The sequence below is a fragment of the Trachemys scripta genome, chromosome 10 (assembly GCF_013100865.1).
Source record: "Trachemys scripta elegans isolate TJP31775 chromosome 10, CAS_Tse_1.0, whole genome shotgun sequence".
Classification (NCBI taxonomy): Eukaryota; Metazoa; Chordata; order Testudines; family Emydidae; genus Trachemys; species Trachemys scripta.
Genome location: NC_048307.1, coordinates 61,671,274 through 61,694,220, shown reverse-complemented (window position 1 = coordinate 61,694,220; position 22,947 = coordinate 61,671,274). Strand labels below are relative to the sequence as shown.

The window sequence follows — 22,947 nt, the reverse complement described above, 5'->3', positions numbered from 1 at the left end:
CATTCGAACTCAGGCAAATCTCCCACTGGAATCAAAGCTAGTCTTGCCTGAATAAGGAATGAATAACTGCAGAATTTGGTCCACAGTATTCAATAGTATGAATCAACCATCAGTAGCATTTATTCCCACAGGACCTGTTGTAAAAATAAGTGATGTGTCTATCACATCACTGTTTCATTGGTTAGAAAATCTTCTTTGTTTGCTCTGTCATCTTGCCATTCTTGACAGTCTCCATATGGCATACACACCTGTGGTGTATCCTGCTCAGTGATCCCAGCTACCTCACTTCTCTGCTGCTATCATTTTTAACATAGCATTGACCACCTGTTTTTGGTGGCGATCTGCTCATGGATGTGCACTATAGAGTTTGAAATGCCACGCCCCCACTTTCCCATGCCCTCCTCAAAGCTACGTTTCCTTCCTCGTCCTCAACCTCACACCTTACTCTGAGCTGAAAAATAAACCAATTTATTATCAGACACCTAAAACGCTGCTATGTTATTCAAGTACAATACAATGGGGCTGCCTCTCAGCAGTACTTTCATCAGACAAAAAGGAGAGGACTTCACAACAGCGTAGTTAGCTCTGAAGTTCCACAGTGATCAGTGCATACATTTAGAAAAATAGATATCTTCAAAGCCCTGTAAATTCTCCATTCATCAATTACAAGTTCAGCCTTAAGCTGTGAAAATTTTTTAATGATGCCCTCCCCGGCCTTGTGACTCTCTTTAAGCTCATGTGTCTATTTTATGTACTGGGGCAGCTCTAGTACTGCCCTAAGCAAACCAGCAAATGTCCCTGCCCACTAACCAAGTCACCTGAACAAAGAGATGCTGAAAGTTCTGCTCCTCCTAATATTCTGTTTCCTTCCTTGGCCACTTTCACTGATTGTAGAATAGAGCTGGCCCTGCCCTACACATATACTGTATATAAATTACAATCATATAGGCAATATCCTTTGATCTTTTCTGCCAGCCACCCATAGTTTGGGAAATGAACAATAATGGGAGTTGTGTTAGAGAAAGGAACTTTCTTAGGCTCTGGTTTCAGAGCTTTGGGACACATTGTGCCCTGCTGCTCCTCAGGTGCTCAAAGTAGAAAGGCAGTGGAAAATACAAGGAGTCCTTTATAGTTCTCTGCCACAGTAGGGCCCATCCATGTCCCTATACCATAGTGGAATGCAAGACATGGCCAAGGAGACAGCCAAGAGGTAGGACCATGCTCACCTCTATACATTGGCTAGCAGAACTGGAGGAGGTATGCTGCACCCTTCAAAGGGGTATGGTGTTGGGAGCTCTGTCTCTGCATGCTGGGGAGCTTGAGGACATAGCTTGTCTCCTCCCTGAGATGGAATGTCTCTAGGAGCTCCTGTTGGGAGGAGCAGCTCCATGCCACCCTATCAGAGAACTGTGCCTCAATTCAGCTTTTAGTGTTCAGCTTTCTTCCTTTAGCTTTTCTTGACATTGAAGCTTACTGGAATGTTACATTTCTGTGCTAATTATGGATGAGTGCTATGTAACAGCTAAACAGAGCACAGGTGGGCTCTTTCCCAGAACTGGCCCCATGACACCTATGGTCCATCATTAGGTTTCCATTCAGGAGTTACAGACAGTTGAAACAAAGCAATAAGTTTCTGATCTTTCTTGTGCCTTCACTGCTTTTAATAAAGAGCTTTCTCCTATTTTGACACATGCATGTACTGATATGTCTTCAGCTTACTATCCCATCCTGGGGGAAATCTCTATTTTGAAGCTAGCACCTGGTTATTGTGACAGCTGAGAACAGAATAATGAAGAGTACCATCTTTTCTGAGTGTGATGGTTAATAACCATCCTTTGATTTATTTTTTATTAAAAAATTCAAGGTTCTGTACCCCCTCTTCACTCCCTCCCAAACCATCCTTTCCTCTGTTCTCCCAGAGCAGCATTCTTTGCAAAATGTCTCTAAATTGTCCCATTGGTACAACTCTTGGAAGAAACTACATACCCTGAGTAATCTACCCAATTTCAACCAGAAATTAATCAACAAGGGCCAGATATTGGCCACTATTTCAGAGGCCCAAGGGGCTGGAATGCTGGCTTAAAGAGCCAGCAGGAGAGTCCACAGTTAACATGAAACCAGCTCGCCCCGCTTCTGCTCATGGCGTACTGAGCTTTCCAGTGGCATACTTAATTGGAAGGAGATGTGACCAGAGTGTGTTGCCCTCCAATGTTCCTAGATTGGGCTTCCTGTGCTGGCTCTTGAGAGAGGGGGTGTTCCACCTGGCACAGGATAGAACAGTCCTAAGGCTCTAAGCACTCAGGCTCTGCGTTGATGGAATGGATTTTACCTGGCTTTTGGATATGGTCTTGTGGAAATGCTCTGCCATGAGGGGATGAGGAGAAATTTCCTCAAGTGTATACAGTGCCTGCAGACTCTGGGATTTACCTTTGAGTTGTCCTGAAAGCATCAGAAACTGTTCATATTTTTTGGTCAAGTTATCAGATCTCTGATAAAAGGGGTTTATAATGGAAACAGTGACTGTCTTAAATTTATAATTGTCATGCAATGCTATAATAATATTTGGCAACTGTAATATACCACATAGTCTGTGCCTTGAAAATCAGGGTTTCCCATTCAGCATAGACTTTCTTCTAGCTTCCTTTATCAGTCTACATAGCAAGTAGAATTTTAATAATTTGCTAAGGAAACTACAAAAAAAGGAAATACAAATGCTATTATATTAAGTGCTCAGAAAGGAAGAGTAACATTTAAAGTATCTGAAAGAGTAATGTCTTTCAGACAGGTTCAGATCCTGAAAACTCTAATATAGGCAGACAACTTCCCCACCACTGAGTCATTTGACGTACATTCTTTTTCAATTATAGTGGCCACTTAAGACTCATTCATCACCTAGTATTGCAAAATATGAAATACTCTACTTATCAGTATCATCTCAGGTAAAATTACAATCCTAGCCTTCAGTATAGAGAATTATATCACAGTGGATAGCACAGCAGTTCCCAAATGCGATTTCTCTTGTGTGATGGCACCTTTGCTTCTAGTTTGTAATATTTGGAAGAGCTGTACTCCAGCATTGTACCTAATATTGGCTAGGGGTTATAGAAGTGAAAACCAACATGATAATGCGATATGTCACTTACTCCAATGTTTCTTTGAATACATTGATCACTTCATTTATTTTAAAACTCAGGAGCTGCAGAGAAGAGTTCTAAACATGGTGCAGAAGATAAGACCCAGAATATTATTACTGCTATGAAGGAAAGAATGAAGATTAGGGAGAGAAATAGACCTGAGGTATTTGAAGTGATCCAGGAAATGTTCCAGATTTCCAAAGAAGATTTTGTGCAATACACAAAGGCAGCAAAACAGAGTGTATTGGATGGAACATCCAAGTGGTCAGCAAAAATAACCATCACAGGTGAGAGGTTTTTTTTCCATATTGAAATGTTCTCTAATTGAAAGAAGCTCTTTCCTCCCCAGTCCTATTGCTACAAGTTAGTGTTCATAGAATCTAAGATGAAATTCCATGTTAAATTTTATCTCAGGGGTATCTATAAATGGTTGGTACAATAGCATATTAACTGGAAACTTGAGTAATAGTCACGGAAAATCCTGTACTCTGTATAGACAGTGTCAGTCAAATAAATGTATATTTCCTTCATACATTAATTACTCCTTCTATTTTAGGATGGGAAGATAACTAACTGTTCTTTTTTCATCTGTTCTGCATCCTATCAGCATCTCCTGTGCTTGAGATTTTGCTAATATTGATCAATTACAAGAGTTATAGTTGATGATCTCCTTGATGTGTTTTTAATGACTGAAATGCTAAGAAGCTAACAATTCCAACCCCTTTGGTACGAGAGTCCCCATCCATTTTTGTTGCTTGAGTAAGATTGTGTTCCAGTTAAGTGATATTCATCTAACACATCTGCTCAAAACTGCTGTTAACTGTTCTTAACCTTTGAATTTGGCCAACTGCTCACAAAGATTCCCATTTTGCGTTAAAGCTCAGGAATTTATCGCTTATATATTTTAGCTTCTGAATTCAAATATCAGCACAGGAAACTTAAATATAATAAGTGGTTGCACAAACTGACCTCCAGCATACAATACTAGTGCATGAAATAACTTAACTACAAGGGTAAAGAATTAAAAGCTAGTGATGTGAAACATTAAATGCCCTAGAATTTGATTAGATTCAATATTAATTTAATTTAACTTTAATGTCATCAAAACTAATCCACTAATAAAATTCTGATTTTAAAAGTGAATTATGCATTGCCTTCTTCTCCAGGATTTTGATGCACTGTCATTGGCGATCAGAAGATAAGCTTTTAAACCCTTTCCAGCTTTCACCACTCACTTGTGACTACAATAAAATAAAACAAAAGTTTTGCTTTCTATTAAGCATTAATGCATGTGTTAGTGAAACAGGTATAATTAATTTTTTTACCCATTGATCAATTTGCAAACTGCTGTGCTTAATTTAGTCCCATGTGATCGATGTTCTTTACATGCAATATGCTGGGTTTTCCTAACATAGTTCACAATATCCTTCAATAGTATTGTGATCACATATTGTATTTTTTCAGTGGATCAAAGGTCCAAACACATGCATAGTGCTGTAAGACACAGGAATGTCCTTATTACTGTTTATGCCTGTGAATTAAGTGGAACTACACAGCCAGCATAGAGATGTGAAATTATCTTAATGTGTTACTGAGGAAATATGTGAATCCGTTCATACTTTAAGCATAGTGTAGAATGAGATGATAGTTAAAAATCACTGCATCAGATGGTACAAAACTAGTTTAGCCATTAAGGGCTTGATCCTACTCTCACTGATGTCAGTGGTAAAACTCCTATGGACTTTAATGGTGCAGAATCAGGGCCATTAAATGAATGTTCCCTAATTCATGCAGCCAGGTCACAGAACTAGAACCCCGAAAGGAAAAGAGAGGCACCTTTTCTTGATGGTTCCTCTCCTTGCTTGGAACTGATGTGTGAATGGAGCCTGAGACACCTGCCTGAAGACGGCAAAGCTCTAGTCATGCCTGCTTGGAGAGGACAGGACACATCCTGACCTGAGGCCTGATCCAGAGCGCATTGCAATCAATGCTTCTGACTTCAGAGGGCTGTGAATCAGGCCCCACATGCTGGGGGGCAGGCCAGGGTGGTTAAAGGTAGCCAGGAGAGTTCTCCGGTGGGCTGAGGAGAGAGAGAGGCAGGGCCGGCTCCAGCATTTCTGCTGCCCCAGCCAAAAAAAAAAGCTACGATCGGCAGCAGCAGTTCAGCGGCAGGTCCTTCGCTCCTAGAGGGAGTGAGGGACCTGCTGCCCCCGAATTGCCGCAGGTGCCGCCCCTCTCCCTTGGCCGCCCCAGGCACCTGCTTATTAAGCTGGTGCCTGGAGCCGGCCCTGGACAGAGGTTAAGTGGTCCAGGCTGGGAGGAGAAAGTAGGAGCGAGGCGGAAATGCAGGAGGAGGCTTGCTGAGCCAGAAGAGGAGTGGAGAACAAACCTTTTTTAGATACCTTGCTTCTGCTGGGTCGGTGGAACTGCAGCGCAGCCCTCTGTATATACAACTGTGGCTTTTCACATCCACTATACAGAAACTCACATTATACAAATGAAATATTTCTAGAAGGGTAACAACACCAATAATAATATCATGAGAATAATGCTTTCTTATTCATTGTTTTTGTTGTGACACCTAAGATTCTCACTCATGGACATGCACTGCATCGTGCTAGGCACCATACAAACCCATAACAGTGTTTTACACTTGTATAGCACCTTCCATCTCAGGATCTCAAAGAGCTTACAGCATTAATGGATTTAGCCCTATCACTCTGTGAGGTGAGAGAGACTTCTTATCCCCATCTTCAGAAACTGAACCAAAATAGGTTAATTGGTTTGGAAATAGAATCCAGGTCTCCTGAGTTCCAGACACGGTACATTAACAACATAGCCACCTTTCCTGTCCTGCAAAGTGCAGACTCAAGTGCTACTAATAATTTGGAGTAGGCAGGGTAGACATGTACCCCCACCTGGGAGGTTGTGTTTCATTACTCACAGTGTTACTACAGTGTAATTCAATGTATACCTCTTTGCAAGGAAATTATTTAGCTTCAGTCCTGAGCCACAGAACTCTGGACACCTCTTTCCCAGGTTCAACAACCTGGCTTTGTCCTCTCTCCCTTCCATAAGAATGGAATCTTGCCCTATATTCTTCTTTTGAACTGTTTCCCCCTAGCCAGGCTCCAGTGCACCCACCACAGGCAGGCTTGTTGAGGTATTTCAGAGTCTTCTCTGTGGCTTCTGATCAGCAGCAGCATAGCAGCACCTCTAGTAAGCTGTGTATCACGTCCGCTCTGGATTTTCCATTGTTTGGTCTCATTCCATGCTACAGAGAATGCCAGCAGCATTTGCCCTTTGAAGTATGATTCTACTCTGCAAAATTACTTTGTAAAATGGTGCATTGTGTAAATCCACATTTATTATGCCTCAGTTATTCCCTCTTCAAATTTACTCAGTTTTCAAGTAAGAAGATTAATGCTGTTATTTTCCGTACCTGCCAGTCCTAAACAATGAACCTGATTTGAGATTCCAAGAGAGTTCTTTGTGGCTAATGAATCATCACCAGAAACAGAGGCTCCCCTCAATTTGCAGTCCAAATCCTCCCCTCAGTGACTGCAGTGTAGCCCCGTTACCCTCAGTTTATGCTCTAAGTTGTACCTGTGCAGGTCTCTTATGTTTAGTGTGACTGCACAGGTAGAACCGAGGAGAGAAGTGGGAAACACTGGTGACCCTGCAATTAGAATTTAGTTAATTCCAGGGGAGATTTTCCACAGGCACAAAAGGCACCCTGGATGTGACTTCATTGACAGTCAGTGGGAGCTGGGTGCCAGCTTGCCATTTGTGACTTTGAAAATCACCCTTTCTGCTAACAATGAAGTGCCAGGCGGAAGCAAATCCAGTTGAATCCCCAGAATTCATGTGGTGAATGTGGTGTTCTATAGGGCTGACAGGAGTGAACTGTAATGAAAACTTACTTTTTTCACAAAAGTCAGCAGATTTGACTCTGAACACACACAGGGAGCAGATCTGCTGGCTCAGAAAGTGCCATTTGTATACAGTCACTTTTCTGAGTACACGGTGAGCTTCATTATCCCATGTGATTGACAGCAGGCTATGTTAACTAAATGGTACCATCAAGATATTTTAAACAATGTGTTCAAAATAATAAAACAAATCTCTGCTGATGTTAGCAGCCATGACAAGTTTTTCAGCTGCAGGTTATTCTGGTTTTGACAATTTTGCATTCAAATGAGAGATTTCCAGTGTATGAATAATAATGGAAAAAGCTAGTGATCTGTATTTATATTTACCACAGAGAATATATAAATTAGCCATCATAAACTCTGAAAAAGTTTACACAGCTAATGGAGAGAGAAGGTGGGTGAGGTAATATATTTTATTGGACCGACTTCTGTTGATGAAAGAGACAAGCTTTTGAATACACAGAAGCAGAATTCTGTGTAGTTTGAAACTTGTCTTTTCCACCAAAAAAAGTTGATCCAATAAAAGATACACCTCTACCCCGATATAACACAACCCAATATAACCCAACTTCGGATATAACACTGTAAAGCAGCGCTCCGAGGGGGCGGGCTGCACACTCCGGCAGATCAAAGCAAGTTCGATATAATGCGGTTTCACCTATAACGCAGTAAGATTTTTTGGCTCCCGAGGACAGTTATATCGGGGTAGAGGTGTATTACCTCACCCACCTTGTCACTCTAATATCCTGGGACTAATATGGCTACAACATACATGGCTAATGACAGTTACAGTTAATTTCCTTGAATGCAGTCTTTCCATTGTTACTGAAAGCTTTTGACTGGCTGAGTATGCTATATAGTATTGGGAAAATATTTACAGTTACACTGTTTTAGTCCCAAGTATGCCAAGGAGGAATGATAGGGTGAAGTGCTCATTAAGGATATCCATGTTTAGTTCCAAAATTCATGACAAACATTCTCCCAGTGCAAGCAAAACTCCTTTCTTAGATTTTGAAAGCCATTCCTACTATGCAGGGAATCATAAGACTTGAACTGAGTTAGACTGTAACATTACATTGCTTACAGTGCATTAAAACCACAGCTTTAGAAGGGAATCTCAGTGATCAGTGTTGCAGAAAATACTTGCTTTTATCATACACACTGTATAGTAGATAAACTCTGCAGTTAATCTTTAGATTATTGCACATTAGCTAGATTCATAGATTTTGCGGCCAAAAGGGGTCATTATGATCATCTAGTTTAACCTTCTGCATAACAGAGGTCATGGAATACACCCAGTAATTTCTGCATCAAGTCCCCAGCTAACAGAAGTTAAAATGATATTCTCTTCAGCACTCTCCTTGATTTCCTATTAACCTTTCTTTTCAAGACTCCCTAGACTGTGTTTTTTCTCCTTTTTTTTTTGGCCACTGTTGCATGTGGTCCTTCACAATGAAAGCTGCAGGGTAAAACCTGTTTGTTTCATTTTTGTTGCAGTGGTTTGTGCTCAGGGTTTACAAGCTAAGGATAAAACAGGCTCAAGTGATCCATACGTTACAGTACAAGTTGGCAAAACCAAACGGAGAACTAAAACTATCTTTGGAAACTTGAATCCAGTATGGGATGAAAAATTTTATTTGTGAGTATAAAAGATGAACTGTTTTTTGGTTAACTTTGTGATGTAATGCTATTGAGTGAGATTATTTCATCTGTAAATATTTGTTGTACACATCTCACATTTCCATAATGCATTAATTAGCAAATCTTTGGTTGGAATGACTACACAGATACTGAAATCTCGGTTATGTTATGACCTCCTCACATGGGGATGAGCAACCCAAAGTCAAGTCTAACAGTGAACTAATCTGTTTTGTTTATTGAGCTGGGGCAAATTAATTAAAATAATTATAGCCATTGTGATCGTAAATTCTTCTTAATTTTCTTTTAAACATCTGTTTTCCTGTGAAATGTACAGCAAAAAAAATAATGACATTTAGGAGAGATTTTCAAAGGCACAGATGGCAGATAGGTGCCTAACTCTCACTGCTAGTCAATAGGAGTTAGGAGCCTAGCCATTATTTTTGCCTTTGAAAATCTTGCCTTTAATGCCTTTGCTGAGTGTGAAACAACTCAACATAAGGAACAAGGGACCCAAAAGGAGGTCATGAGGTGTGTCTGAAAAGTTTCCTGGTCTTGCCAAGGAAAACATATTACCATAGGCTTATACAGAGCATTTCCCTGGCAGCTGATGTGAAACTGTCTTCACACTGGCTTGCAGGGAAGGGTCACCACATGTGTACTTTGTCACAAACAACTAAAAAGACCAATTTCAAACTTGAAGTACTTAAGCTAAGATATCCAGTCTAAATCAGTGCTTAGGTATCCATGTACCTGTTCTAGGTGCCAACTGGAACACTTAACTGTAAAGATGGCTGCCCTAATTTAGGTAGGAACATTTCAATAATGGACCCAGATATTGTAGGTAGCTGATAAGGGAATGGATTTTAGTGTGTGAAGAAGAGAATCTGTGTGTGCAGTTTGAGATGGTTTGAAAATATTACTATGCATTATACTTAGTGTTTCAGCACAGAGATTTCTTGGGTTTTGCTCTGGATATACAGATAAAGAAGAACCCAGCTAGGAAAACCATTAAAATAAATTCTTTTTTAATAATGGTAGTCTAATGAAATGTTGTTTTAAAAAGTTATTTAGATAACTAACTAACTAACTAACTATATATATATATATATATATATGTATAATGTTACATTGCCTTTATATTTGTTGGTGTCACCTCATTCATCAATATGATGTATGTGGAAAGTATATTCCTATAGCGGCCAGTGTTCCATTTGTTTAAATGTCAGTGTGTGTGTTTGGATAAGGCGGCAGGCATTAGATTAATATGTTATAATAAAAATATTTTTAATAAATACCAGAAAGCCAAACCCTACCAGAAAAAAAAAAGTTTTACTGTGCATAGAAAAAGCCCCTTTGACTAGAACTGCTTATTACCTAATTTCAAAACTTCCTTTCCTTGCAAATCAATTTCTAAAATCTTCCCATGGTCAAATACTTTGTCTACATTTTAATTTTTCCTGAGCCTATTGCCATGTGTTTCACAGACTTCAGAGAGAGAGAGAAAAATCTCTTCTTGGCTTACCTTTCATTAGCACAATGCAAACTAGTCTCATTTTGTTTAATGTTCACAAGTTTATTTATAATTTAATATTAGACCTCAAACTTTGGTTGTGTATGACCTGTGCCGGGTTTTACACTACCTTTATGGTCTTCCCTCCTGTAATCTTAGGTTCAGCCAGAGAATTAGTGAGTTTCCAGCATGAGTTAGACCAGCCTCAGGGCTGCTCTAATTTAAGCCTGGCTGCCCCAAACACAACCATTGTTTCCTGCAGCTAGGTATCACCAGGGATTGAGATGTCATGGCCATACCTCCTTTCCTTGGCTATGCACCCTCACAGGGAGCCAGGAGAAGGGGTGGGCTGGAACCACTATAGCTTTGTTACAACTCCCAAGGACTCCCTCACATTGGGGGAATCTTCCACCAGCCAGTTAAGCCAGCTGTGCTGGATGCTGCATTTTTGTGGGAATGACATCAGTCGGAGTATAGGAATATTTAGTACTGTGTATTACCTGTTTGTGTCTAGTAAGGAGTATATCAATGTCAATCCATTTTTCAGCAGGATTGCTATATGCCACAGTATGATATGATGTACTTAACTATTATTGTCAAAGGCAATTAAGGATTCTGAGAAGTAAATCGAATCTCTGGGTTAGTTTAGAAAATATAATTGAAAGAGAAATATTTATTTCAGGCAAAGTTTTATGTTTTTACGATAGTTTTAGTATATTCAAGTCTGGCCTGGTATTACGTTATTATTTGATGTTAGCAGATATTTTTGTTACGTGTGTGAAAAACATTAATATAGTAAATTATGAAAATATGGAAAAGAGTAACGAATGTCATAAGAGCAAATACTAACACTTTATATAACCACATAATATTAGTAATCATTTTTGCAGAAAATACATGCAAATTATAATAATCTAATGATCCAGTTTTGAGTTATATCTCTCCATTACATCTGTTATTAATAATGCCATTCAAAACATAACAATAACAAGTATAATTTTATCTGGTGAAACTCCATGTACAGTGGTGATGCACATCATCTTTCTCATTATTATGAGATAACCTCAGAACATTTACCACAGAATTCTACAAACCACTCAGGATATTGCAAATTGCCCAGAGGGATCCAACACCTTTCAGTCGATGACACTGAATAATCGCTCATTCAAGGTGCAAAATACTCTACACTCTGGATTATAGCAGTGTTTAATCTCTGCCCTTTCTCCTGCCTCCCTTTCTAAGAAAAAGAATCTCTACTGGAAATTCCCTTTTATATGTAAAATATTAGCACTATTCTTTTTTATCCAGGAATAACTTTCCTATGTGAGTGGATAATATGAGTACCATGTGTCCATATGAAAGAGAAGCTTTATCTTCTCTAAGGTGTAAAGTTCCAGGAGAGGAAAGACTACCCAAGAAGTGATAGATGAGGGGCTAAATTCCTGCCCACACAGGCGGCCAGAGCCACTCTCCTCCCCTCTAAAAGAACGAGGAGTACATGTGGCACCTTAGAGACTAACAAATGTATTTGAGCATAAGCTTTCGTGGGCTAAAAGTGGGTAGCCCACGAAAGCTTATGCTCAAATAAATTTGTTAGTCTCTAAGGTGCCACAAGTACTCCTCATTCTTTTTGCTGATACAGACCAACACGGCTACCACTCTGAAACCTGTCTCCTCTCCTCTGTCTTCCTTGACTAGAATCCACTTTTCTACTTGTAAAAACTAACTATAGTATTTGCCCTGTCATGGCCAGGCACCCTTACTTGTTTATGCCCTCACTACAACAATCCAGCTATTAACTTATATATGTCAATTGCTCCCATAAATTAAAATACTAGAATTGAGTAATTCACAGTAGACAGTGTATTCAAGAAATGTAGCCTTATTTTCTGCTCACAGAATAGCCATAAGCAGATCAATATTTGTATTTATTCAACAAATATTGTTGTGAATTTTTTACTTCATGGATTCATTGTAAATATTCTAAGACAAGACTTTTGTTGCTTCCTTGTGATTGGTCAGATATGTCATATAGTATGGTCTCTGTTCCCATTTGGATAATCAAATAAACAATCTGGCATGAATGTTGAAATGTATTTTCTGTGGATGCCCATCATTAAAGTAGATTGTTCATATGTCGATGGGAAAAGGACACAAAAAAGGTCTGAGCAGAGCTAGAATGAATTCATTTAAAACTTGGAATTAAGGTTTGCATTTTTCACCCAACTCTAATCACTGCTAACATCTTCTGAAAGGACTCTATAGATGTCACCAATAGTAATATAATGATGTAACATAAATCTTCCGAATAAAAGTACTGAACACTGATATTTTACCTGCTTTTTGAACACCTGTGGTAAAAGTTATAATTTTTAAGAAAAATTATCCCCTCGAGTTATTTGATGGACTAACTTTCAATAGCCACAAACATTCAAGATTTATGAGAGTTTATGAAGTTTATTAACCTAAGCTAAAAATCTTTTAGCACAGAATTAAACCTACAAGTAAATTGCTACAACTGTATTTCAATGACTCAGTACGGTTTGTTTAAATTAGGCACTACTAGTAATATTTGTCAGAGTATCATTTAAAACAGCTTTAATCAATATTATTTCCCCTAAATGCTAAACCTTAGGAGAGAGACCATCTCATAAAATCTTAATCATACACTCAGATTATTACAAACATCCATTTCCAACTCCCCATCTGAGCCCAAACAGTGTCTTGAAAGAAACATCCACGTCTCAGAATGCATTCGCTTACTCACCTTTGGTAGTTAAACTCAGATATAAAATTTCCAGAAAAGTATTCAGGGTTGAATAATCTAACCCGATCCTAAAATGATTCTCTCAGTAATAAGTAAGGAGTTAATTCAAAATTCTTAACAATGCTTCCTCTACCTGACCACAAAACAGAGCGAGAGCTCCATGGATTTCAATATGGGAACTCACAAGCTAACTTCCTGAAAGATTTCTTACAGCTGGGTATTTCAGAACAAACATCCAAGTAAAGAGCGACAACACAAGAATTAATTTTTGATTCAAATCTATCCCTTTGATATGCAACACAATGAAATAAATAGTTTGATGCAGTACAGACATAGAGGGTTTTGGTCTCTTTACCATAATCAGAAGCGTCGTATCAGAACAAGATTTTTGGTTTACTGGGCATCAGAATATGTCAGTCCTACAAGGCTTTATAATGATCCTGATTTGGTCCTTGGCCAGCCCAGAATCAAAGGAGCAGGCTTAGAGCTACTGTTGTCTCCATCCCTCCCAGCTGCACTGAGTGGAAGTTTGATGTGACTGACTATGAAGTAAGTGAAAAGAGTCTGCATTTTTGTTTTGAGTGACAGGGGAAAGCATTTTTCAAATCTTTCTAACCTGTAAACAAGTTTAGCTGTGTAGGTTTAAGCTTTGGGCCAAAGTTGGAGTCTGTTTTTATTTTATTCAAATCTCTACCTCCATCCTTGGAGTGAAAATTTCTTTCTGCTCCTTTACTCTCTCTTTTATTGTCCGCTCTACATACTTCATTCAGTTTGTTGAAATATGTCTTTTCACAGCCAAAGTGTACATCAGGTATGCTGCTCCAGATTGCCTTGTGGGTTTTCCAGAGGTCAAGCTGAATGGAACTTCTTGTTGTGTGTGCATTTGAAACTACAGTTTTATAATCTAAAGACTTCTATATAGCCGGTTGCTTATTTTATACCACTCAGTATGCCTTTTTTGACTGTCATTAGGTGACAATATGGTATCAATAAATAGCTTCATTAGGTATCTGCTATTTCCTCTAATTTATCAAAGTGTTAATTAACCCAAATTAAGCCAACAATTAGGCTTTTTGAAGACCGTGATTGCCACCTGGCCAACATGAGTATCCTGGGCAAATCACTAGAACTTGGCAGGTCTCGGGTGTTCTTGAAGATTTGCTATAAATATTTGTCACCACAGACCAGGAAGGGAGCTCCAATAAACAGTGGTTTGGAGGATTTAATACTGCTAAGGGGTACTTGGAAATAAAGCTGCCATTTGTGGGCTAATAAACCAGATTGTCCAAGAAATTCCTCGCTGCTGTACAAATTAGCAGATACAATGAGAAAAAATATGAGTAAAAGGAATCACCCCTTCTTGCCAAATCATTCTGCTTGTAGGCTAGGACCAATGACCAGTTCCTGGAGACAGATTGAATGGCAGTCTCCAAACTGGAAATGGACAAGCTGATTTTTAAAAATGAACCTGTCCAGCTCTCGCATGTTTAAGATTTTCAGATTCAGAGCTGATTCAGCCAAAATTTGTGGCAGCTGCTAAACTAAGTGTTGTTCTACTACTGTCACACTTGACTCTGATGCTGGGGCTCATGTACGTTGATTTGTCCACTAAAAAAGTGATCTGTGGCCCCACTAAAGGCTTACTCATTGTAGGCACCCATGTTTAGGAAATGAACATCTCAGCAGAGAGCCTCCTTTCCAATCCCTCCCACTCCCATTCCTCACCAACTTAAATTACTTGATAAAGAATGTAAGGCATTGATGTGACTGAATATGGTGTTTCTAATGTTCAGTAAGATTGAAAGTAGCCCCTGGTGGGGGTGGGAGGGAGGCGCAGAAGCAGTTAGTTTAAGGATTGTTTTGCAGGAAATAGTATCTGCCAGAGAATTAGAACCCCTAGTTTTCAGAACCTTTGAAGTAACAAGAGGATACAAACCCCCAAATGAATTCTCTGAATTTTTCCATGCTAAAACTTCTTCAGTAAGCAGCCAAGTCAGTAACTCTGTGAGATGCAGTTCTCTAATAAAATAACTATGCCACATAGCTTCAGCCTAATGCAGCCAACAGTACAGTACCAGCAACCAATAAAAATGATAAATGTGTTCATCTGCCTGATCAGTTAATAACACAAATAATTTCCATTTTCACAATAGACATCAGCCTGATTCTCCCCTCTCATTGGTCTGAATCGGGTTAACTCCATAGGAGTCTGTTAAGTTACACCAGTATAAGACAACCATGAAATCAGAATCAGGCCCCTTTTATTTTCCTCCCTAAGGAAAATAACTGCAATGAACATGTAAAAATTCCAATCTATTCCAATTGACTCAGTCTATAATCAAGGCTACTTAGAATCATAATTAATTTTTGTCAGTTTGAGCTGGTATTCAGAAAATTACTGTCCTTGATAACAGAACAGGAAAGAATGCATTCACAAATGCAAATACAACTGTCCTTTACATTTCCTGATTACTGCTGTTGTTTAAGCCCTAGTACATCACAAATTTGGTGCATGTCTTAACAGTTCTCTCTTGCTTTCCAAATAGCTGAAAAATTTTATTTCAGTTAAACAATCCTGTCTCGTTAATACATTTCCCCTCCATGCAGTTCAACAAGCTCATGGTCAACAATGAAAGATACTCTTTCTAACCCCAACAGCCAACTTAATCCTTGTCAATAACACCATTTTCTTTCCTGAATGTCCAGTACTACTGTCGTGGTACAATGGCTTTCAACACCCTTATTCACTGACACCATATGTGGAAATCCCTGATGTTACAGTTGTAATCATTTACTGACCCCAGGGAGCTAGGCTGCAATCATGGTTTCAAATCACACCACTCATCAGCTGATAAAATAATTAAATTGATTTAAATAAAGAAAAATCTTGAGAATTAATGATTTAACTTTCAAAAGGAATTAGCCTTCTGTTAATTCACTGACTGCACTGAATACTCAGGTTGTGCAAAACTCTGACTTATATCATGTATAAATGTGAACAGAGAGGTGGTGTAATGGATATTCTGCATAAAGCTAGATAAAGACAACGAGGATTACAGGGTAGCTTTTCAAAGGCACAAACAACATTGAAAATTACTGGGAGTGAGGCACATAACTGCCATTTGTGTCTTTGAAAATCCCACACTACATGATTGGACCCCAAAAATTAACACCTGAAAAGATAGAAACATAAAAATCCCAGAGGATTTGGGGTCCTCTGAAAAAATAGTACGTGATTTTATAATCAAAGACTATCATAATGTACAGGGGGGCCGAATTAACATTACATGGGCAACTTTAATTCAGGCATTTCCTAACTTTTGAGTACTTGATTTTGCAACCTTAACATTCTTTTAACATGGGGAAAAGGGAGTGTTGGTTGGTTGGTCTGTGCGGTTTTTTTTGGAGTGGGGGCAGTGGTTATGTCAGGTTCAACTGAAGAAATCAATTTTTAAGCTCACTTTGCAAACAGATCTTGCAAGTACTATTAGCATTCCTCCCAGTTTGTTGATATAATTGATACATATTACAGAGAAAGGATCAAAATCAATGGCAGCCTTTGAAAAGGATAATAGATATGTATGATGGCGGTTTTGAATAGAGTACGTTAACAAAGAAAAGGCACAACAGTTCTGAAAAGCCTGACATTGTTTTTCTATGCTTTATTCCACATCCAAACAGTCCATAATGAGGACTTCACCAAATGGAGAAAGAAGGCAAACAAGAACTTTAAACACACCTTTTATTTTTATAAAATGTTTCTATTTTATTATAAAATACACAGTAACTCAGTTCTGCTGTTTGCTATGTAGGGGAAACAGTGCTTACCATCAGTGGCAGATTAGTCACTGCTCCAACGGGGCCTGTTCCCAGGGATCCCAGGCAATTAGGGGGCCCCTGGAAAAATGGGTGCCCCCATGCCCTAACCTGCTTTGCCTGCCCAGCACTCTTGCCGGAGAGTGGGCAAGCCCCCGCAACCCAACCCCACTCCCCAGCAGGAGCGCATTAGAGAGGTTTGGGGGGGGGGACTGCAGGCAGATGGGGACAGGAGGGGCCCCCCACTTGCTCTGGTCCAAGCCCCACAAACCCCTAATCTGTCTCTGATGGATGTAAAAAAGAAGAGAGAGATAGGAAGGAAACAAATAAATACCAAAAAAAAAAAAAAAAAAGGAATTAAAATGGATTATTGAAATGGTCAGTCCTCTTTGAAGAGGACTTTTGCGCAAAATCCGAAATAGTTAACTTGAATAGATAGTTCATGTTCCTTTGGCAACTTTATGTGCCTTAGGCCCATTATTTTCCCTATTGCTGATGTAATAACGTACTGACTGGCCACTTGTACAACATATCCTTTTCAGGAGAAATAAAGTATTTATCATAAATAAAAATGATCCGGAGTCACACTAATAAGGATTATTTTTAAAAAAAAAAAAGGTTATTAATGATCATGTTTCAGGGTATAAGGCAGCCTCTAACTGAGGGGGTGAGGAAGAAACATGCCATATAGACAAGTTATCCCAGGGTTTTTAGCACCTTCCTCTGCAACATCTGGTACCAGCTATCATCAGAAACATGATGCTAGATGGACATAGGTCTGATCTGGTATGGTAATTCTTATCTCCTTGTGAATTGGTTAAGAATTAATCATATAAGAATTATATAATTTAATCTCTACATGTATATCATCTATACTTGCTATCCAAGATTAGCATTTTAGCAGAAAGGCCTGAGGTTTTAGGAGGTTTAATTCTAAGATTACAAGCATGGATTTATTTTATGTTATACAAACCTTTTTCTTTGACCCAGCTCAATCTTTTAAATAATCCTGTGCTTTATTTCTAAGAGCACATACAAAATTCAACAGCAGTGTGCCAGTTGAAGGGAGATTTCTGTTTATATATGTTAATACTTCTAGTGTTTCCCCACATAGGCCATGCATTCAGCCAAGTGGCACGTGGGATTTTTATCTGCCTATGGAAATATGTCCCTGTCTTTCATATAAATCAGTTTTGGTTAATTGAAATGGCATAACACTTGAAAGCACAAAATGTTTAGATAGTGGAATATATTTGGTGCATTGTGGTGATAGAGAAATAATTAGATAAACATTCATAAAAGGAAAAAATTTACTATCCAAATTTTATCCTCTTTCCAAATCATGTGAGTGATAAGTGTCATTTATTGAGTACTCTAATGTGTTGCTTGCTACATAACCGCACAATTAATGTAAATACAGGGTTTTTTCCTAACAGAATTAAGGAAGAATAAACTAGTAAAGAAACCATAGTGTTCTGTTCTGTAAATATAGTTTGAGGTGCATATGACACACAACAAAAGAAAAACAATTGTGCCCTTTGGAAATTCCAATAAACTCCACCACAGTCCATCACTTGGCTGCTAGTGGTTTATACTGGTCACTGTAGTTCCAAGTGAAAAAGTGGACTTTGACTCTTGCATTGCCCAAAAACATAGCTGCTGACTGGAACTAGCTGAAAATTTCTGGCAAGATCTTCAGCTAATCTTCCACATATTTATATTGACTTCAGTGGAACTATGCCAATTTATACTAGCTCAGGATCTGATATTTGGAATATAATTTCTGTTAAGATATTTAAATGGATGATTTTTTTATTGGATCTTCAGCCAGCACTATGCTTGTAAAGTATGTCTGAATGTAGAGAGCTCTGTTCATATTTCTTGGTTTTATGGTAATCTTTGTAGATAACTGATGTTGACAAAGAAATGCCTGACATTTAAAGCACTTTAAGAAGACTACAAAATAGTTGAATCTGTTTTTAAAGAACGTTGTAAACTAGCAGGTAGAGTTCTCAAGGAGAGCAAAGTACTGCACTTAGTGCTATGTTCTGTATTTCAGCTGAATAAGACTCTTTATCCTGCTTATCTTTATCTAGGAGGCTGGTTTCAAACCAGCAAGAAGCTTTTAATTGAACCAGTGTCGGAGTTCAAATCTCACTTCATTTAACATAAAACTTAATTCCAAAAATGGAGAAATAAATGATGTATGGTAATTCTAATCACCAGTTTATATCCCAGGTAGGACCCAGACACTAAACTATTTTTACACATCACCATGATTCCAATAACTCCACACCTCACTACGTCAAATTATTACAAGAATAAAAGTAATATTTGTTGAATATACTGTTCAGAATTGAAACATCCCTGGTGTATACGCAGATCTAAGACCATTGTTGGTAAACTGAAAATCAGTGTACCCAGACCTAATTGCTTTCCTTTAAGGTGTGTGTACTGATCTAAAATTGTCTATAAAACTAGAGGTGGCTTTAGGTGCCTACGAAACCCACAGTCATGAGGGATCGCATAATCTAGATAAAGCAGCTCAAATGTGACCCACGTTTGCCTTCCAATGGGAAGAAAGGAATTATGTCATTGATTTTGCTTCTTAATCAGTAGTGACTCTGTTTGGTAGAACTGACTGTCAAAGGATGTTGAGGCTTTCATCTCATTGCTGAGCATGCTGCCTGAAATGTGCATTGTTTGAACATTATTGTTCTGTAGTTCAGTGATTCTCAAACATATTTGATCACGCCCCCTTCTTTGTGTCTGTAGTAGTTTATACCCCAGCCCCCCATCTCCTGGTGCCTGGCCGGCAGCCACTGTTCTCTGGGCACCCAGCTCTGAAGGCGGAGTGGAGAGCGGCGGCTGCTGGCCGGGTGCCCAGCTCTGAAGGCAGCACCACCACCAGCAGCAGTGCATAAGTAAGGGTGGCATGGTATTGTATTTCCAACCTTATTTCTCTGCTGCTGCTGGCGGCAGTGCTGCCTTCAGAGCTGGAGGCCTGGCCAACAGCCGCTGCTCTCAGCCACCCAGCTGTGAATGTGCACAGTAAATTTTTTTCCCTTAAAGCTTCTAATGCCCACCCAGAATACATTCCATGCCCCCCCCCATCACCAGTTTGAGAACCTCTGAAGTAGTTTATAGCTCCGACAAGAGTTCCCCTTCTGTTGGTCACTCAGTGATATCCCAGATATTGAACCTCACTCAAACTGATAGCAAGTGTTGACCCTACTCATCATCTGCCCACAACTGTTATTTTGATTCAAGACTCAATTATCTTCTTTTTCTGTGAACATGTAAGTGTTTCCCATCATGACTGGAATCTAAATAGTACCTCTTGCATTCATGTTAGTCTTCAGTCTGCTTTTCCATTTTCCCTCTGAACTCTGAAGTCTTTCACTTCAAGGAGGGGTTAGAATCTGATTTCTGACATGATCAAAGGGTAATGCTTTAGATCCAACAAATAGAAGGACAAGAGGAGATAGATAGAAAACACCATTTTTCTTCTACTGGCATATGTAGAACTTGACTGACAACAGCTTGTGCTGGCTTCCATTGGTACTTTTTCTTTCTGATCTTGCCACTGCCGATAGGATCTTCTGTAATTCCTTTAGATTGTGTCCGTAGTGTACTTTTTGTTAATATTCTGCTTGGAGCAAGTCTAGACACTGCATGCTTTTGTTTATTTTTATTCTGAATTGATTATGTCATTAGTAACACGCTTTGAAGCAAACTATGTAGTTGGAAAATTAAACTTCTGGTTTAAAGCCAAAAAATTTGCTTTTTCTCCATACTTTTTAATTACCTATGGGTAGGATTTTTTCTCTCACCATCTGATTTTTAAAATGTTTTTCTCCAGTTACTCTATGCATGTATGTAGGGAGGAGGTAGAGATTTGCTGAGGAAATATTCTTTATCATTTTGCTTGGATTTGGCTTTGCAAAACCTTTCTTTGAATTTACTGTATCGTCTGGTTTATGTGCCAGTGCTACTCTTTTTTTTTTTTTTAAACTAATTTCTTAGGCCACAATTCAGCAAAGTGCTACACATCTTTTAACTTTCAGCATGAGTTGTCCCACTGACATAATTGGGACCACTTGCATGCTTAGCGTTAAACCTTACATTTAGCAATCTGATGACAATTTCTGTTTAAAACATCTACTTTCACTAATAATGAGTAGATATCAACTTTTTGAACAAAAATAAGTCAGGATGGTCTTGTGGGTAAGGCGGTGGACTGAACCTCGGAAGATCTGGGTTTAGATCCTGGTTCTGCCACAAACTTCATATGTGACCTTGGGCATATCATTTAATCTCTCCATGCCTCAGGTACCCATATATAAAATGGTGATGATGATGGTGCTTCCTTTCTCTGCCTCACCTCTTCAGGGGACAATTTACAAAGGGGAACTGGACGTCTGTCTCTCCTTTGGGCCTTTGAAAATCTTCCCCTTAGACAGTTAGCTCTTCAGGCCAGGAACTACCTTGCTACATGTTTGGGACCCCTATTATGCTAGACAGTGTACTTTCTCAGCTGGGAGCTCCGAGCTATTGTAATATAAATAATTATTTTCTTTTGTATGCCAGTGTATACATATTTAAATTGAAGTAACCAATATGATAAAGGGTGTGTATGTGTGTGCAAGCAAGAGTAAAAGAGAGCTAACGTGATTCCAGAGGGGCAGATCACTTCATTTTCCTACAAAATCTAGCTTTTTGAATGATACCAGTGGGTTTTTTTTATGAGTCAAACTTAAAACAATGCTGCTGGGTTTAGCTTGTATTGTTTGGCTTCTCAGCATAAGGTGGTGCAAAATCTATGTTTCTGTGCATAAAAATGCACCTGAAATTTGGCTGATCTCTGAAAAAAACATGTGCTTTAAGGGCATTCAGACAGCTGTTGCTGTCACAGTTGTGATACAGGAGAAAGTTAAGTTCACCTTTCAGCTTCAAAGCCTAACAAAGCTATAGTTTTCTTACAAAGGAAAAGCAGCTGGTACTTTATCCTCACTTATCATGGCAGGCATTTGAAAATTAATATGATAGACCTGACAGTAATCTGATGATGGAAAAAATGTGTATCTTGCTTTTGGGAGACTGTTCAATATAACAGTCCTCTTTATCCCCCTTTTTAGTGTTCACTGTTTGTCTGGGTTTTTATACAGAACTGTAACATAAAAATGCCTTACCTTTTTTTTTTTTGAGCAAATGGTTATTTGAGGAAAGCTAGGTCAAAGCAATTCGGTTTTCATTTTTGTACTGAAGATATTGAGATTTGTGGTGATTCTAAGATGATCTGGCAGTGAGTTCCACCGTCATGGGCCAGCTTCCAAGAAAGCTCTGTCTCCAGCTGCCATGAGTCTCACTTTTGTGGTTGATAATTCTATTGTTCTAGTGAAATATAGCCGTCGAGCTCTGGCGGTCACATTAATACAGCAAGGACAGTTTGTTCTAGGTAATGAGGAAGTCGCCTTTCTATAGCTTCCTTCGTGGCCTGATACAATATCACTTCTAGGAAAGCCACACAAAAAAATTCCCAATAAAATACTGATCTGAACAGATATTAAATAGTGATTAGTGCCAATATTGCTTAAAGCCAGAACAGTCTGGTGAGAGGGTTGTTATGGGTTTACATGCCTTCATGCATTTAGTTTGCTCACACTTATAATACATTATTACATGGATGGTGGGAAAAATTCAGTGTTGATAGAAGAGTTCTTTGCAAGCTAAATCATAACTAAAATATGCATTACAAAGGTACATGATATCACATAATATGTAAACAAAGATGAACGATGTGTGAATTATGTCAATCTGAATTAGTTTTTCTTTTAATTATTATTGTTGTTATTGTTCTTATTATTATACTAACCAAGATTATGAAGTATTATATTTAAGGGAATCACCCAAACTGCACTTAAGAGGAAACTGTAAAGGTAACATCATTGAATCAATGGAGCTATTCCGATTTACATCTGCTGAGGATCTGAGCTGGTCATCTTTATGACGGGTGTAGATTTAAGGATTAGGGCTTAATGGACTAATGAACTAATGGGATGCTTTTATGAAGTAGAGGGGTGAAAAGTTTGTGTCTGGACCAACCAGGAGTAGATGCAGCTAAGATGACCAGCAAGGAGGCAGGAT

General features: G+C 38.8%; 1 protein-coding gene across 1 annotated transcript in view; it reads left to right on the top strand.

Annotated features, from left to right (window-relative positions):
* Positions 1-22,947, top strand: part of UNC13C (unc-13 homolog C) — a 398,557-nt gene that overhangs the window by 139,085 nt on the left and 236,525 nt on the right. Inside the window, exons 9-10 of the mRNA XM_034783191.1 lie at positions 3,194-3,421; positions 8,564-8,705. Coding sequence (XP_034639082.1) covers positions 3,194-3,421; positions 8,564-8,705 — 370 coding nt within the window. The remainder of the gene's footprint in view (positions 1-3,193; positions 3,422-8,563; positions 8,706-22,947) is intronic.